This window comes from Maylandia zebra, linkage group LG10 (assembly GCF_041146795.1).
Source record: "Maylandia zebra isolate NMK-2024a linkage group LG10, Mzebra_GT3a, whole genome shotgun sequence".
Classification (NCBI taxonomy): domain Eukaryota; kingdom Metazoa; phylum Chordata; class Actinopteri; order Cichliformes; family Cichlidae; genus Maylandia; species Maylandia zebra.
The window spans coordinates 15556581-15573891 of NC_135176.1; the positions used below are offsets into that span (position 1 = coordinate 15556581).

General features: G+C 41.2%; 1 protein-coding gene and 1 long non-coding RNA gene across 3 annotated transcripts; one reads left to right on the forward strand and one right to left on the reverse strand.

Annotated features, from left to right (window-relative positions):
- Positions 1–2165: 2165 nt before the first annotated feature.
- Positions 2166–6663, reverse strand: angptl5 (angiopoietin-like 5). 2 transcript variants are annotated; one of them, XM_024803965.2, is made up of 8 exons: positions 6371–6663; positions 5257–5428; positions 4995–5098; positions 4819–4912; positions 3815–3918; positions 3610–3730; positions 2768–2944; positions 2166–2613 (listed from the first exon to the last, which is right to left on the reverse strand). In XM_024803965.2, the coding sequence occupies exons 1-8, from the start codon at positions 6425–6427 to the stop codon at positions 2294–2296; spliced, it is 1149 nt and encodes a 382-aa protein (XP_024659733.2). In that variant the 5' UTR covers positions 6428–6663; the 3' UTR covers positions 2166–2293. The 2 variants fall into 2 exon arrangements, with proteins under 2 accessions (XP_024659733.2, XP_004550021.3); XM_004549964.4 differs by having other exon boundaries at positions 2759–2944; positions 6371–6661.
- Positions 6664–9981: 3318 nt separating this feature from the next.
- On the forward strand, positions 9982–15178 carry LOC143420830 (uncharacterized). Its single transcript, XR_013100560.1, has 3 exons — positions 9982–10423; positions 10961–13283; positions 13702–15178. It is a non-coding gene; the product is annotated as an uncharacterized LOC143420830 (long non-coding RNA).
- The last annotated feature ends 2133 nt before the right edge of the window (positions 15179–17311 follow it).

Consider the following 17311-nt stretch of genomic DNA (forward strand, 5'->3'; position numbering starts at 1 on the left):
TGATGGCTGATGAACAGCAGATGAGATTCCTCAGGGTTTAAATTCCCTGTAGACTTTGCTTCCTGTGTGCTCCCACTCTCAGCTGATCCTGGTCCAGTGTGGGAAAACTCTGTACCCAATCACATGTGTTCATGTGTTTACAACTGTCCAGCTTTTAGTAGCTCTTTGCAGTAATATTGTGATCATCTTCTGCTTTATTGTCCCATAATTCTTTTATTTGTTTTGTTGCTACCTATGTCAGCTGAGAGCACTTTTTGTCTGCTTTCAAGCTGAATTTCACATGAAAAAACCCCTTACAGTCTGTAAAAAGTCTCAGCGTGAAATCAGCCTGATAAAGCAGGATCTCCAATGCACAATTGTGGCAGAGAGAATTGCCTTTTAAGGACCTGATTGCTGAAGATTAGCCAGTTTGGATGTGTCGTGGCGTAGGGGCGTCACATTTCAGTGGCAATGGGGGTAAAGTCTGACAAATGTCACCATTGTGGGTTTTTGTTAAGATTTGCTCGTCTGAACAGAACAGACCTGAGATCTGGATGTAAACACTGTCAGCCTAAACATACACACTCTTACTGAGGGGCACTGAGTGGACAAGTACCTGGACAGTCCTTTGTGTGTCCTCCTCATGTGTGGGTGTGCGTATTGATTAACTGCGGTGATATGTAGGCATACCAGACCACACATAGAGCAGGCGCTCCTTCAGTGTTATCACCTGAATCACTGACGCTAAAACACACAAGCACAAACACACACATATCACACACACACAGACAAACTTTGGCACCAACAGGACACCGTACATGTAAGCCCCACAATGCTGCAGCTAACTGGAGTAGAGTTACCAAAGCCGTATACTTTAAAGACGTCACTTGAAATGATGAAGCCACCTGAGTTCAAGATATTTCGCTCATAGTTCATGTTTTGTTGGGCTGAACTCTGAAGAAGGAGGGGAGGAAGAACAAGAAAAACACACACGCACACAAAGGCCCAGACCAAATTGTTTCCTGTGTGGAAGCAGCTGTTCTGCAGCCTGTGCATCTGTTCTTTGTCCAATAAACCAACCTGAACCTGCAGCTCCTTCCTTCACCCAATCCCACCATTTTCTCGCTCTTCTTTACTTCTACTTCTCCTTATTTTTTATGTAACAGGTAAAACTTAGACACACTCCAGACTCTCCCGAGTTTGTTTTTTATTCTGTGTTTTCTTTCTCTAATGTGTGAATAATAAGAAATCAGTATCACCGCTGGTTTGTTGGACAACTGCGAGATTAGAATACACCAGTTTCTGTGATTTTCTGGCGAAACTAAACAGTCTGAGGTCCTGCCAGCGTGCTCAAGAGGCTGCGGTTTTCATTACAGCTGCAAAGTGTCTAGTGCTCATCCGGAGAAACGATAATAACAGCGTCTGATTCTTGGAGCGCTCAAAAGTTCTGATGCGCATGAAACTTTCCTGATTGAATCATCATTTGGTAAAAGATTTACTGAAACAAGAAGTCTTTAACACCACGACCTTAAGACAGGTATGAGCTACTGTTGGTCGTTACTGTCTTACAGGATTACCAAACTTGATTGCTTTTAATCAATGACTATCATGTGATGCACCTGAAGGGGTGAAACCACAAGGTTTCTGCAGACTGTTTCAACACGGTGGTTATACTGAGATGAATCAGGGGGCTGATTCAGTTTCACACGTCAGTGTGAATGTGACCTCGGGGAAGAAGAAGCCCCAGTTTTCAGCTGTAGCCTCGGTAACCTTTTCTCTCTAATCCAGTGATTTGATTGTGGAGCAGGGAGGGTACTCTGGGTGTCTGAAGCAACAGAGGTCCTCTGGCTTGCTAACGTATTTATTTGGGGAGGTCGCATTTAGTTTCTGTTTGATCAGACCTTTGCAGGGTTTTTCTTTTTTACTAATCAGGCTTGGATTTCATGGTTGCGGATTATTTCTGCTGCAATAGTGACAGAAATAATCTGGTCAATACTAATAAACTGCATGTGATGTAGGTCTCAATCGGTACACTTTGCTGAGATTCACAGCACCACCTACTGGACTGGATCAGTTTAAGTTCTCCTCCCTTACCTTGGTGTGTATGTTAGCTGAACCAAGATCAGTTGAAACTGACAGGAATGCAGCAGAGTTTGCAATTAGTGTAAAAGAAGAAGAACACCATAAGTAATTGGCTGATTTTATTTTTATTTTATGTTGGTCACAGTGAAAATAGTAATCCAGAAGAACTATATTCTGTTTTAATGAAGCTTTTAGTCATGCATTGAAATGATCCATTTCTTCCCATCATCTCTCAATTATTGGTTGCAATCCTCCTGATCTTCATGGTGACAGATTTGATGGTGTAGGGGACTCCGTTGTGTCTCCAGGTGTCCCACACGATGTGCGTCCTCTGCCCCTGGTTTCGCTCTGTGTCTTCGGGAGAGCCGTTGAGATTTGCCAGACCGCACTGATTGAACCACCACCCCGTGTGGTTGTGGTGAATGCTGCAGCTCTCCACCGTGCAATTGCCAATGGAGCAGAAAGGGTTGCAGCCATCATTGTCGACATCTGAGGCACTGAACGGTGCCGTGTCCTGGTTCTGTTCCTGGTTGTAGCCTCGAAACGCATCACCTGCACCAGAGCACGCAGAAATCCATGCAGACATGCAGGAGACACAAAATAACCAAGTGGACCGGTCGCCGGTGTTTTAATTTGCACTTTAGCAATTTTTAAAAAATAACATTTGTTTTGTGAAGTTTAACTTATTAAGCCATACCTGCACTACCTGCATATCTGCCCAGGTGTATGCTGAAGAACTGCGTTTCACTGTCAAGGCGGAAGTCATCATACGATGCATAAGAGGTGACATCGTCATGGGAGACTAGAGCAATGTGAAGCTGGAATCGAGTATCCTTCTGGTTTACTATGTGAAACACCTTCCTCAAGCCCAACCAGTGTTCTCCTAAACACAAGACGAGAGATTTAGTGGTGAAGTGAAAGGTATAGTTCTCAATATGTGTAGACTGATAAAAATGAGACGGTGTGACAACTTTGAGGAAATGCTATGATACCTCACTAGGTGATGGCTAGCTAACCTTGGTATAAATACTGGGAACAGAATCAAAATGCTAGCCTGCCATCCATACACCGATAGTCCTATATATACAGCAGCAGCCTATTAAAACTTATCCTCTTCATGCTTTGCTAACGTTTCCTCTGTGCTAGTTGTTATGCTAGCACAACTTTATGTGCTGCTCAAGCAAAAACCATTGATAAAAAATGAAAGTTCCTCCTAGACTGCAGTTCCTCCAATGGCTGCTTTAGACTGGATCAACAAGAAAGTCGATTCCAAAAGTAAAATACTCTGTAACGCACACCTTTAGACTGTATTAAGCCTTAAAGTGATGGATAATTATGGTTGTTGTGGCAAATGAATTCACTCACAATGGAAACCTACGAATCACACAACCTCAGGTCCAGCAGATAATGAACATTATGTTGGTCAGTGGTTCCCAAAACATTCTTTAGCTGATACTATAAAGTATATTTTGAGCATCTAGCTTACCACCATCTAATGTTATTTTTAACAGTTCAACCTCAAAGAGGATCTCTTTGATAATGTACAACCTGCAAGGTGTCCAAAGCCATTGACATAGCCATCCCAGGATCTTTTGAAGTCAGTTAAACCGTCACTCCTCCTCTGCATCACCGTCCATCCGCCTCCCATATAGTCCATCTCACAGAAAACCTGCAGGACAAGCTTTGCTTTGAGTGTCGGCCACAGAGTGAATAAATCACTGAAGGAGTGAATGAATGAATTATATACATGTACCTCAAATGAAGAGTCAGTGTTCTCTGGGTGGACTATGTAAATGCCACTGGGGATCTTGGGGACGACTGACACGAGGTTGTCCTTGATGTCGCTGCAGTCTCGTCCTAATCAATGCAACAAACACTCTGTTTGGTCACCAGGAGAGTAATTTAATCAAATTTATGGTGAAGCAACTTTTTTGATTTATAGCCACTAATGACTTGAAGGACTGTGCACTTCATGTAATAATTAGTCACTGAGCTTAATATAAATGGCATCAATTTATTCTCTGCCTTCGCCGCACAATCATTATATATTTGTCAGAGCTGTTTTTCTCTCTGTTTTTCTCCGTCAGAGCTGTTTAGTTACTCAAATGAGGCACAAACTATTGAGTTATGATAGACTGTACAAGTTAGTGGTGCAGTTCAGCATCTAGTGGAAAATATGTACCTCCAAATTTGCAGATTTTGAAGATTTCTGATGTACTAAAGGTTTAAATACCTTCTGGTGTGGCTTTGTGGGTCAGAAAAAAAAAACTTTTACGAACCTCAGATTTTGAAAAAATGCTGTTCTGTTGATTCTATTTAAACCTTTATCTAAAACTGATATACTGGTGATTTCATTTTTAAATAATGGACAAAATTATGCACCAAGTTTAAAGATATCCTCAAAGGGAGGCCATAGTGTTTATATCCACATTATCTTTTATTTATATGCTGTTATAAACATAGATCACATTAAACTCAGCTCTTGGCTCTATATGATGTTTAAACAGGGGATGTCATTAATATGGTGATCTCTGGATTGAACCTACTGTTTAAACCTTATGTTTGTAAGGGGTAGCCTATTAGAAGAAAAACAGGAAGGGGAAGGAACTTCAGTAGCTTCTTAAATAATGATTCACAACTTAAATCACCAAAGGTACAGTACTTTTCATAATTCACCATGTCACTGGGTGTTACTAGTTAGCGTTTATGTCTTTCAAGCTCTATAATCACAATCGTATGTGTTTGTGTGTGTGTTACCATGAGATTGTACAGGTTTCATGGAGTACATCTCAGTGTTGCTTCTCTGAACTTCCAAGCTGAGCGTTTGCACTTTGGTCATCAACTCTGTGACCTGGAAATATGACATCACTGTAAATACATTCAGCCAGTCTGACGATCACAAACACTTAACAGATGTTTAACAGATGTTTAACCTGACTGCTTAGGATGTCCAGAGCTCTCTGTTGCGCCTCCATCACATCCCTCATCAGTTTTCTGTTGCTGCGTCCAAACGCAAGCAAAGACTGCTGCAGCTGACCTGAACACACACACACACACACACACACACACACACACACACACACACACACACACACACACACACACACACACACACACACACAAAAGTACACACACTGAACAACACATGAAGGTAATGGGGCTAACAACAGCACAACAAATCAGAAAAGGCTTTACCACAAATGGATTGTTTCTCATCTCGCAGGAGTTTGACAGTGATGTCACACGGGATGGTGCATGAGTCCTGACCTTTGACTTCACCAAGAGGTCTCTGATCTTTGACAGGAACATCAGCGAAATCTCGATTGTCTAATTCCGATTGGTTTATATTACCTCTGTTCTCTTTGTCCTGGAAATCAGGAGAAAAGGACAATGAGAGAGTTCAATCTATAAGTCAGCACTTATGTGTAACTAGCCTGGAAAGTATGACTCCTGTGGCTCATTAGAGACTGAATAATGTCAGCGTTGTGTTTGTTTTCTGCCTTTTATATATCACATGGTTTCTTATTTCAAATGTACTACAGAAAATGTAGTTTGTAGTCTACTTCCTGACTCAAGTCCCCTGAGTCAGGAAGTAGACACTCTGTTAGTGTTTTAACCTGATTAGCTGTTGTGTTTTAACTTCTCCACCACCACAAGGAAAAAAAGACTTTCATCGTGGGATCAGCAGTGCTGTAGGTCAAATATCGCACTTGGCTGAGAGTAACTCCAATAAACCGAAAAAAGATTTGTAACCGACAGTAAAATATGGCTTTTGAGGTATTTCACTTTATCGTTCCACTACAGCACATTTTGGATGGAAATTGTGCACAGTCCTTTGAAACCAAGTAGGTTTCACGTGACTGAACCTACTTGGAAAGATTGCTCAGCTCTAATAAGGAGTTAAACTCCACCTAAGAAAACGTTTTGGAAACGTGCTGCTTACACATTATTGCATCAGCAAAATAAATTAAAAAATCTACTTACAATATGTGGATATATATGCATAACAGATACTTTTACCTGTATATTTTGTTAAAAAATACTTATTTTCTTTCATTTAAAACACAAACTCATAACATGATCATTTTAAAGATGATATAACTAATTTAAAAAAACAAGAATTTGTGGCTAACCTCTAAATCTCTGTGATTATATAGGCATTTCTTGAAGCACTTTAACACCTTTAAATGAGCTCCCTCACAAGTCATAATTTATAGCTTCCTGCTGTATCTCCTGATGGAGGAGTGATATTGATCAATAAGACAGATGACAAGTTAAAAACATTCATAGCATGCAGTGCGGTACATACTGCGTAGGAAAGAAGCGAAGGCAAAAGCAGCAGGAGGACAGCTGCTGTCCACATCATCTCAGTCTTTTCTGACTGTGATTATTTCCACCAGGAGCTGAAGGAGCTGAATTCGGTCCGCCAGCAGACACGCCTTCATATGTTCTTATTTTTCCACAAATTCTATACTTTTCTAATCGTCTTCTCTGCTCATCTACGAAGTATTTCTGCATCTTCCTTTCATTTTTTAAACTACTTTTTTTTCTCTACACTTCCTGTCCAACTGCTCTTTCTCCACCTCCATCAGTCACTCCTACTTTCTCTTGTTACATTCCCATGACAGCATACCCTTTAAAAGAGGAGGTCACATTTGTTGATAAAACTCTGGCAAGTAGCTGAATCTGCTGATTCAGAGCCATTACCTTCCCCCTCAGTGTGTCTATTACTGAGCATTGTTGTTTTACAGGTTATATCCTGCCATCAGCATGAGAAACAGATGTGGAAAAGGGAAATGGGCAGCTTGTTTTAATGTAGGAACCTTCTCCCTCTGCTTGTGTCTCTGCGTGGGAGCTACAGCTGAAGGTAGGGAGGAGTGAAGGCAGGGTGTCTTTGCTGCTCGTATTTCCCCCCACTTACTCTGTTTGAAAACAGTCTCACCCTCCTTGACAGTCAGAACAATTACTTCAGTTAACTTGGCACTGAAGCAGTAAAGAAAGCGTTCCACTCAGACTCCAGCCTGTCATTTCCCTGGAAAACTGTCCTGCAACTGCCAAACTGAAGATTTGCTGCTGTTCTTAACCTGTGTGAGTTTACAGCCATGGTCAGTGACAGGAATGTGAAAAAGCCACATGCTGCAGCCTCTGGGCCCCCACATCTGTCCCACGTTACATGCTCTTGTAAAACAGTCTGTACAAGTAAATGAGAGCTGAGATAATGAGTATATTTAGACATGACTGCGTGATTAATCAAGCAATTAATCAAACATACGGTACATTAAAATCTGTTTGTGTTACCAGGGAGGATTGATACTCTCCTATTCCAGCACAGTAAATGTGACAGAGCTGGGAGAGAGTTAGCCTAACATAAAAGAGTAAGTACGGATCTGGCCTGGGTAAAGCCTGAATATTAGCCATCCATCCATTCTCTTCTGCACATCCTTATCAAGGTCGCAATTGGGCTGGAGCCCATTCCAGCTCCTGAATATTATAAGTTGGCCAATTCTATCATTTAAAAATTCTCTGGTAAGCTGTGGTAAGCCTTGGTGTTCACCTGGACAAGCTGGAGGAAGTGGCCGGGGAGAGGGAGGGGCTAGGCTTCTCTGCGTAGGCTGCCCCCATGACCAGGACCCAGATAAGCGGAACAAGATGGATGGATGGATGGATGGATGGATGGTAAGCTGGGGTGTTTAAGCATGCTCTGTTGGTACTAAAGAAAATATCACCACCAGCACCAACCTGAATGGTTGATACAAGGTCAGCTGGAACTAAGCTTTCAGGCTATTTTTTGCAAATTTTTTTTACTGCAAACACCTGAGAGTGGTGAAGGCTGCCTACTGTCAGAGAGTCCACTGGATACCCGCATCCATCCTCTTGGAGGCTATCCACCCCCAACACGTACTGCTCACACTTTCAACCTCAGACCGGAGGTACAGAAGTGTGAAATGGAGGATCTCCAGACTGAAGAACTCTTTCTTCCCTGCTGCCATTAGACTCAAACACTTGACAGGAGTTCATAACCTACTGCATTTCATACATGCTGATTTATAGTTATGAGATTTTTTATTGTCTTTAAATTATTATCTATTCCATCCATCCATTCGCTTCCGTTTGTCCTTTTCAGGGTTGCGGGGGGCGCTGGAGCTTATCCCAGCTGTCAGGGCGAGAGGCAGGGTACACCCTGGACAGGTCGCCAGTCTGTCACAGGGCTAACAGACAGGGACAACCATTCACACTCACATTCACATCTATGGGCAATTTGGATTAATCAATTAACCTATCCCCACCAACTGCATGTCTTTTGGATGGTGGGAGGAAGCAGAGTACCCGGAGGGAAACCGCACAAACACGGGGAGAACATGCAAACTCCAGAAAGACCCCGGCCTGAGTGCTAACCACCATGCTGCCCATTATTATCTATTTTACATGTGAATTTATTTCTGTTTGGCATCTATTGTGGACAGCAAAGGAAGAATTTTATATTACAGGAGAATATGTTTCTTTACTGTGCTTATGACAATAAAACATAGTTGGGATGTCACAGCAGAAATCAAGACTCATCAGAGCAGTCAATGTTTTCCATTCTTCTACTGTCCAATTCTGGTGAGCAAATTGTAACTGTAGAAAACCCCTGTGATTTGTGTATATAGACTGTTCCACGGACCCCCTCTAACCACTGCTAAGATGGTACATTCCTCCCATCCTTTGTTTGTGTTTGCGCTGGTTCATAGTGATGTGCGATACCACTGATTTCCTTTCCGATCCGATACCAAGTAATATTCAGGGTGGTATCGACGATACTGATCCGATACCGATACTTTGTACAAAACGGATTTTATTTATTGTATCTCAAATTATAGCGTCATAATGATTACAGGACATCAGAATACCTTCTTCTTATCACTTAATAATGCAGAGTTCATCATATAGAAATAAAAAAACTAAAGTTGTGTGCTATTTGAACACCTTGCCTGCCTGGAGGACTAAAGGACTCCGTGAGAGACTCTCACCCTAGCAGCACCTGTCCCTCTCCTCCTCTTCAGTTCGCCTCAACATATGCTCGTCATATTTTGTGATATGATTTACTCTGAGGTGTTTGACAAGGTTAGTGATGTTGCCACAACCATACATGCCAACCCTCCCGATTTTTCCGGGAGAATCCCACCTTTCTCCAGATTTTCCACCCGGACAACAAAGTTGAAAAACCATATCGCAGAATTCATAGCGCGGCCCAGCCAATTCCAGTTTCCAACAATGACGGCAGCGACTTAGTTTTAATATCACTCTTATTTCTCTTTCTGGGTCGCAAAAAAACTTTTAACATATTTTCAGGTGAGAATGTAGCTGTGTAAACTTCAAATATCTGAGCCGACCGACACATCGTCTTCAAACCCCCGCGGTCTTTCACCACTCGGGTTAAACATGATGTACAAGTCACTTTGATAACTTAAAAATGTTCTTGTTTGGCTTTTTCAGTGTTTTATTTGTTCGTGAGTAAATCGGTTTGGCTGAGATTAAAGTTATTAGATTAGATTAAATTAAATTAAACTTTATTATTCCCTCGGGAGGGTTCCTCCGGGGTTTTCACACAGCTGAATAAACGTCAAACAGAAAACTGATTAAACAGAAGAGTTTACGTCAGTGTCCGGTTATATTTTAGACAGCAAGGAGCAGACGGCAGAGTTTCACTCCACCGAGGGAGCTCGTGACGTACTACCCGGCTTTCTTTAGACCGCGAAGGCCGGTCCTCAGGTGGAAGCAGCCTCTGAATTTGGACACCCCCGCTGTTTCCGGGCCGGCCAATAATAACGGTGACATTTAACGTATTTTATCCGATAAATAAACCCTGTAAAATATATTTATCCGCCCAAACAGCCCTTTCGAATGTCTCCCTAATTCTGAGGTCTCAAGGTTGGCAAGTATGGCCACAACACCTCACTTTTTTTGCCACATTTATTGCAAACCACGGCTCAGCTGTTTGTGGAGGTAAAATACATCCGCACAATTACGCTCAGCCATTGTTGTGAGTGCGCACGCCAAGGGGCTGCGAGACATTTATACAGCCGTATTTCGCACATGACTATGAAAGGCGGAAGAGGAAGTAGTTCCTTTGAATGTAGGCAATCCGAATGTTATAGTTTCTTTCCACTGTGTTCCTGTTAATGATAAACTACAAATTTACTCTAAATTACTAAAATATCGATATTTTAATGTGAGAATCGATTCTAGAACATAAATGATTGGTATCGGAGGAATCGATATTTCAGGATCGATCCGCACATCACTACTGGTTCACCGTGATAGCGCTGGTGGAGCTGGGCTGTTGTGCTGAACATGTGTCGTGCGTGTGCGTGAATGATAAGTAAGTGCCTTGTATTTGTTTGTTCTATGGTTGTAACTTATCATACACTTGCCTATGTACATTGTGTGATGCCTTTATAGAGTTTTCCAGCGGTTTGTGTAGCCACGAGACACTGTATATTCACGCTGATTTGACCAAAATGGCGCTACCCTTGTGAACTGAGCTGCCCAAAGTAAAGATGGAGTCTATCCCTGTGCAGCAGCACATTTGTGTCCACCAGGGGGTGGTGTTTAGTCATTTCTGTTCAACCCTTTCTGTATTATTTAGACCAGCTTGGTTGACTTTAATTGTTTGCTAATTGTAATTTCTGTTATTTTACAGAACCACACACACATATACATATACTCACACGAATTCACTTCTGGAGATGTTTGGATTAAAGGAACCCTAATTCTCATTGCTGTGGACCCTCTCTTTCATCATATAAGTCACCTGTGCCTTCTGACCGAGGATAGGAAAATCCTGCTGTAATTTGCCAGTTTATTAAGCACACACATGTCCAGTTCAGTAACCTCAGTTTCTGTTTTTTGCTGACAGGAGTGGCTCTGGTGTGGTCTTCTCCTGCTGTCGCCCATCTGCTTGAAGATTCAAAGTGTTGTACATTCAGAGATGTTCTTCTGCATACATTGGTTGTAATGGATGAGGTGCTGCAACTGAGACCCGCCGTTTGTCTTTTCTGGTCGGCGAGTGGAGAATCGCACAGGCTGGTCTGCAAAGAGAGCTTTAGGATGCTTCCTCCCACTGTCCACTGCATCGTCCATCCACAGGGTTTGCAGGGCTGGCTCAACCCATGGCTGCCACACCACTAAGATGTTTTCAGAAATATGCAAGAATGCAACAATCATGTTTTACAGTCCTGTGGTCTCAGCCTCAGATACTTATTAAATCACACAAAGCTCATGTAGAAACAAACAAATGAGCAAAATATGTTCTCCTTAATTTCTGTCAACCACACGTTTCCAGCTATCATGGTTGCTAGGCAACCTGGGCAGCGCGACGGAGGCTAGACCGTCCCATTTCACAAGCCTCGCACTTCCGGCCTTAGCGGTCTTTGAGTACGCGGCCCTTGAGGACCATTGAAGCTGCGTACTTTAAGGCTGCAGACCCTGAATTGGGATACAGCCATAAAAACCATGAAAAAATATTGCCGTAATATGAAGCGATAGACTTTTTCATATCGTCATCCATATGTGTCGTTATATCGAACAGCCCTATTTTGAACTCTCCTCGTCCTTTGAGTGCGCAGTCGCCTTTGTTATATAGCAAGGTATTTAAAATGAATAAATAAATATCCCGTTCGTTTCAATACACATGATCTGAGCATGCGCGGAATGACACGGAGCTATTCTTTGATCCTTTGATCTTCTCAAACGGGAGACTGTGACGTGACGGTCGACCGCACGTCACAGTCTCCCGTGACGGTTGACGTCATCATCTCTGCCACATGAGTCTATAAATAGAGGTGCTTTAACACAGTTTACCTTGATGCGTCTTCAGTAACAGCCAGTTGTTTTTGCAAAGCAGCAGTCTTTGACAAAGGTAATACCTTTACATTTAAATAATTCAGGGAACATTCTTTTTCTTTTGACACTTGTCCCTGCAGCAGTTCCAAAGTGAGTCAATGGAGAGAATAGCTCGGCGTTTAGAGTTGCTCATAGAGCAAAATAGAATGATTAATGCCAGGATCGGCAACATTGAATGGGATTTGAGTGTACTAAAGGAACAGAATGCGATTGTTAGACGTGAGAAAGTACCACAGAGTGCTCTTGCCAACCTCGCAAATAACCTAGGTCTAGGTATAGGTCTAGGTCTTGCCATAACGGGCGGTATTTTCGGTGCAGTTTGCCTGTCCACCTTGACTGGTTAATTATGACATAATAACTATACTGTGCTCTCATTTATGTTCAGTTTTATTTTGCCCTCACCTCCCAACCAGTCATGACAGAAGACTGCCCCACACTGAGCCTGGTTCTGTCACAGGTTTCTTCCTGTTAAAAGGGAGTTTTCCCTGTCCACCGTTGCTCACAGGGAATCACTTGATTGTTGGGATTGAATTTTTGGATTTAATTTAATTGCTTTAAACTGAAAATCAAAAATTCAAGTGAGGGGTTGACCAGGGCTCGTGAGGTGGGTTGGGTTTTTTTTATTTGTAATTTGATAATTAAAATAAAGAAAATTATATTTAAAAATATATATTAATTGCTCTGTGTGTTTACTTCAATGAAGACGTGTATTTTTTGTGATAGAAAAATATAAATTGTCCAAAATATTTGAGAGTTTTTAAATTAGCACTGCATGAGTTTAACTGTGGCACAGACAGCTGTCAATCCTGGTGAGTGAGAGTTCAACCTCCAAACTGAACCCAGTGTGTTACTCGCAGAATCACAGATTTACTCACATTTACTGATTGTTCTGTAGGGTCTTTACAATTTTCAGCCCCTTCAGGTGACTGTTGCAATATGCAAGCAGGAGATGGTGGATGCTATATTACTACTAGTACAATACTTTTAACTCTGTAGCAGACAACAGTTTGATAAAATGCTATGAAAAAAAAGAAACCAAAAGATTAGATTCTATAAGTTTCAAAAAGATTTAATTTATATATTTTATGTGCAAATTCCCTGCTGACTCGGCCTCAGGATGTCTAGAGGCAAGAACCAAGCGCACCCAAATGAGCGCACCAGTGATCATGTGCGCATCACGCAGAGGGAGAGTGAGGGACGAAAAGCAGCAGCAGAGCATGGCAGTTGTATGGAAGAAATAAATTCAATGTCTAAAAATACTTGAATTCTGATGATACTATATTTCTTCCATACAGTTGCATCGCAGTTTGTGTGATTCCGTGTGCGTTAATGAGACTGTAAGTGTTATTACCTTTGACAGGTTAACTGGTATGATAATAGTTATAGTTGTTTGTGTATGTTTAAGCTAAAGTTATGCCTCAGTACACTGCTACCACGTTAGTAGGTTTATTTAATTATTTAATTAACTAGCACTAAGTTAATACCAGTGGCCAGAATCTCCCCCAATGATTATATCCCGCGGTTAAAGGATTTTTCTGTTGTTTATTGTTTAGTTTAGCTGTTGTTAGCTTGCCACATGCTTGCCTTAGTACTAGCAACTGGGAAGATATGTGCTATTTAGCCAACTTCTGGTCTTACGGCGACCCCTTGTGGACATTGTAAAATATTGCTGTGTCTGAGTAAATGATGTGTTCTGATTGTTGCTTAGTTATCTTTGACCCTGCTAATTATAGTATTACCTGTTTCTGTTTCCAGACAACCATGCTTATAGTCACCGATACTGCACCTGCCACAATTATAAGTGCATATCTTCTGTGAAGCTTCATTAAAGACGGTGAACTAAACTCCTGGACTGCTGCAGTCTTTCTGACCGAAGACTTAGGCCAGACTTGTATACCCAGCACTTCCAGTATATATATATTCTACATTTTATATAATAAAGTAAATGTACGAATGACCGGCAATAATTCAGTCACTGAAATTACAGTTGTCTAGATACGATTGTCTCTGATGAGCCTGAGGTACAAAGCATCGCAGCGACTACAACCATTATCATCTGCCGGGTGACAGTCATAGCACAGAGATGAAGCACTTTTGAAATATGGGGAAAGCCAAACATTGCGCTTCCTCCACTTCCGTAACATTAATTCATTAATGTTGAATTCTCTCGCAGCTGTTCTATTCCCATATTTTTGCAGTATATTAATAACTAACCTTGTATTGTGGATGAATAATCTCAGTTGTTCTCCTGACTGAAGTTTAGCCCGTGTACAGCATCCTGCTATGCGATTGCATTTGTCCCTGACCACAGGAATCCAAACCAACTTTTTTTCCACTCGATAAATGTTAACCTCACGTTAACATTTATCGAGTGGAAAAAAAGTTGGCGTTTATCCTCCAGCTTCAATTGAGAAAATTAAAGGATTTTAAGTGTGCCTTATAGTGTGGAAAATACGTTATACAGAAGAAAAGAATATATCGCGATATATATCGTTACCGCACATGCTTCAAATTATATCGCAATAATTTAGGCCATATCGCCCAGCCCTATTTATAAGTTACACTTGCAGCTTATCACACATTTGATTTCCATGTGTGACAACTGCAAGTGTCCAGAGTGAGGACAGACTGAGGGACCCACTGCTGCACATCATCTGTGAGGCTTTGCACCCCTGATGATCCACCAGGACAAACTCAGCAGTGTGTGAGGAAGAGGAGGAAGAGCCAGCAGCAGCTGACAGATGGAGAGAATAGACAGACTGTTCCCTGTTTGTGAAGGACTGCTAGAAAAGTTTAAAATAACTAATTGTCTGTCCTGAATCAGTCTTATTAGGTAATGTTCAAATCATTTTATCATTCCAATGTTTTCAGTGTGGGAGAAAGTACTCAGGGCCTTCAAGTTACACACTATGAAAGGCAGCAACAAGTGTAATATTCAGAAACCTAAAGTATGTATCAGCAGCAGAATGGACCTAAAAATAAATGTTTGTTTCAGTTCTATGAAGCTTTGAGTATTTTGGATTAGTTGCACTGCTGTGTTTGTTGCATCATATTGCTGTAATTGTTTATATGCTTTATATATTCAGAGGTAAGTTGATCTATAGTGTTACATAAGGATGTTATGTGTTTGTATACTTTCTTCCCAGTTTGACCCATTTAGCAGAAGTCAGCCTGTTTAAGGCTCTGATATCTATTCTGTATGACTTAATGCAGTTATGACATGGTCTGATTTTCTCACCCAATAAAGGATTATTTAATATATCAGTCTACTCTTCATTCTATCAGACACAGTTATCACAGCTTGTACATTTTCTTTTTATACATATATGTAAGCATTGAGCCAAATTTAGTAATGCCAACATATTAAACGAACAATATTTGTCTCTTATATATAATACATCTATATATACACTGTCAAAGATACTTGTCTTTGAGTTAGGGCTGGGCGATATGACCCAAAATTCATATCTCGATATTTTTTAGCTGGATGGCGATATAAGATATATATCTCAATATTTTTTTTTAAAGCAATAAGTTAATAACAAAAAGAGAGTTCTTAGTCACACTGTGTCCCAGATGTCACACGGGCACTTTTATTTACATACAGCGTAGATGTACATGAAAAAATTACTCAAAAATAAATTATCAGCATTTATTAAATAATCATGGTCCATAAATAAAAGAAAACTATGTTCTTTTTGGCATAAGAAAAAGCTCACAATTGTGCAGTCAAAATGTAAACTAACAGACGCTGAGCATAATAACAAAGAGACAGATTTGTAGCATCCCCGGTTGAAAAGATGGTCTCTCAAACTGATGGTTCACAATCCTTTTATTAAACAGCCGTGTATGTGAACACACCGTAAGAGCTACAACATACAGAATAAAAGACTATTAGTAAATCAAACAGTGTGTTACCTTTAACCTTTTGACTTATTCATTAATCACAAATTAATTCTCCTTACCTTACATAACAAATAACACTAAAACTTGTAAATTATTGCATATAACAGGGAAATCGTTGCATCGCTGCCTAAACATGACGAGGTACGTTAGCGCCCTCTAGTGGGTGAAAACTTAACCTTTATGCTTAGTAGCGGTCAGCAGCTATATGCTCCGTAAAACAACAAAATACATATCTACAGGACAAACTTTGTTACAAACCTTGTTCCCTCATCAACCAGGTGCTAAGAAACTGCTTTCGACTCAGTGTTGCACCTTAATAGCCGTTCTTTTTCCCATTCCCGTCCATTAACCATAGAGCACACCTTCTCTCTGTGCATTAAAACTCGCGCTTCTGCCATATGGTTTACGCCACTTGATTTACGGCACCTTGTCGCTCTGTGACTTTCAAAATAAAAGCATTCACTCCAACAATATAATAGCCACTCATAAGTTTACAAAACACTTTACCAAATATTAATGAGGTCATTTACAAGATTTCACAGCTGCACCACGTCTCTGAACAGGTGCCATTTGTGGTCCTTATACACACACAGTATGGTAATATTACGTTGAAGCACAGTACGTATCACTCCGCGAGGCTCCTCCTCGGTAGCCGTAATCATCCGGTAATCCATCAAGCGGTGCAGCTCCGTAGCTTAGCAAAGTCATATTAAAACATTTTTTGACAGATTGCTGAGAGCTGTGTACCACATAAAATCGGTTCGCGGTCAGTAAGCACAACCAGAATCCATACATAGGGCGCACTGTCGAGTTTTGAGAAAATGAAAGGATTTTAGGCCGTGCAGCCCGGTTAGCTCGCTAACACGTTGACGCCGTCCAGCCCCACGCACGGGGCGATCCGCGGTAACTCGCTAACGGAGATTTTCCGCTTTCATCTTGTCATTGCCTGCAGATGAAGCTATGGCGGAGGGGCAGTTGTGTTCAGTGAAGGAGAGGCGAGGCCGAGTAACGCAGCATAGAGACAAAAGTGGACGAAAGAGAGGCAAACCTGCGGCTCCACAAGTATAATTATAACGTAACATAGACTATATCGATATAAACGATATTGTCACATCTTATATCTCGCATGAAAATATATCGATATTTTTAAAAAAAACTCGATATATCGCCCTGCCCTAATTCCAGCCATGTGTTGCAGCCCTAAACCTAACCTTATCCCTAACTATAACCTTATTCCTAACCTTTACTAGCAGTTAAATGACGTAAAATAGTGTTTTCCAAAGCGATTTTTAGAAAATGAAAGAACATGCGTAGATTGAGTCCAAATGGTTCTCACGTGCTCTCCTTTTTCCGATGCCTAATTTAGGAACTTGTTGGGTACCCGAAAGCATAAAATGTTGACAATTTGTCACCTAGCGAAAATTATTACGCTTTGGGAGTGAGAACGTGTCTGACCACT

Bases quoted from the DNA above. Each gene is read 5' to 3' on its own strand.
- angptl5 (XM_004549964.4), bottom strand. From the start codon at position 6,427: ATGATGTGGACAGCAGCTGTCCTCCTGCTGCTTTTGCCTTCGCTTCTT. The intron at 3,919-4,818 runs GTAACACACACA...TGCATTGATTAG, and splicing joins GAAACCTGTACAATCTCATG to GACGAGACTGCAGCGACATC. The intron at 2,945-3,609 runs GTTGTACATTAT...TCTTGTGTTTAG, and splicing joins TGGCTTTGGACACCTTGCAG to GAGAACACTGGTTGGGCTTG.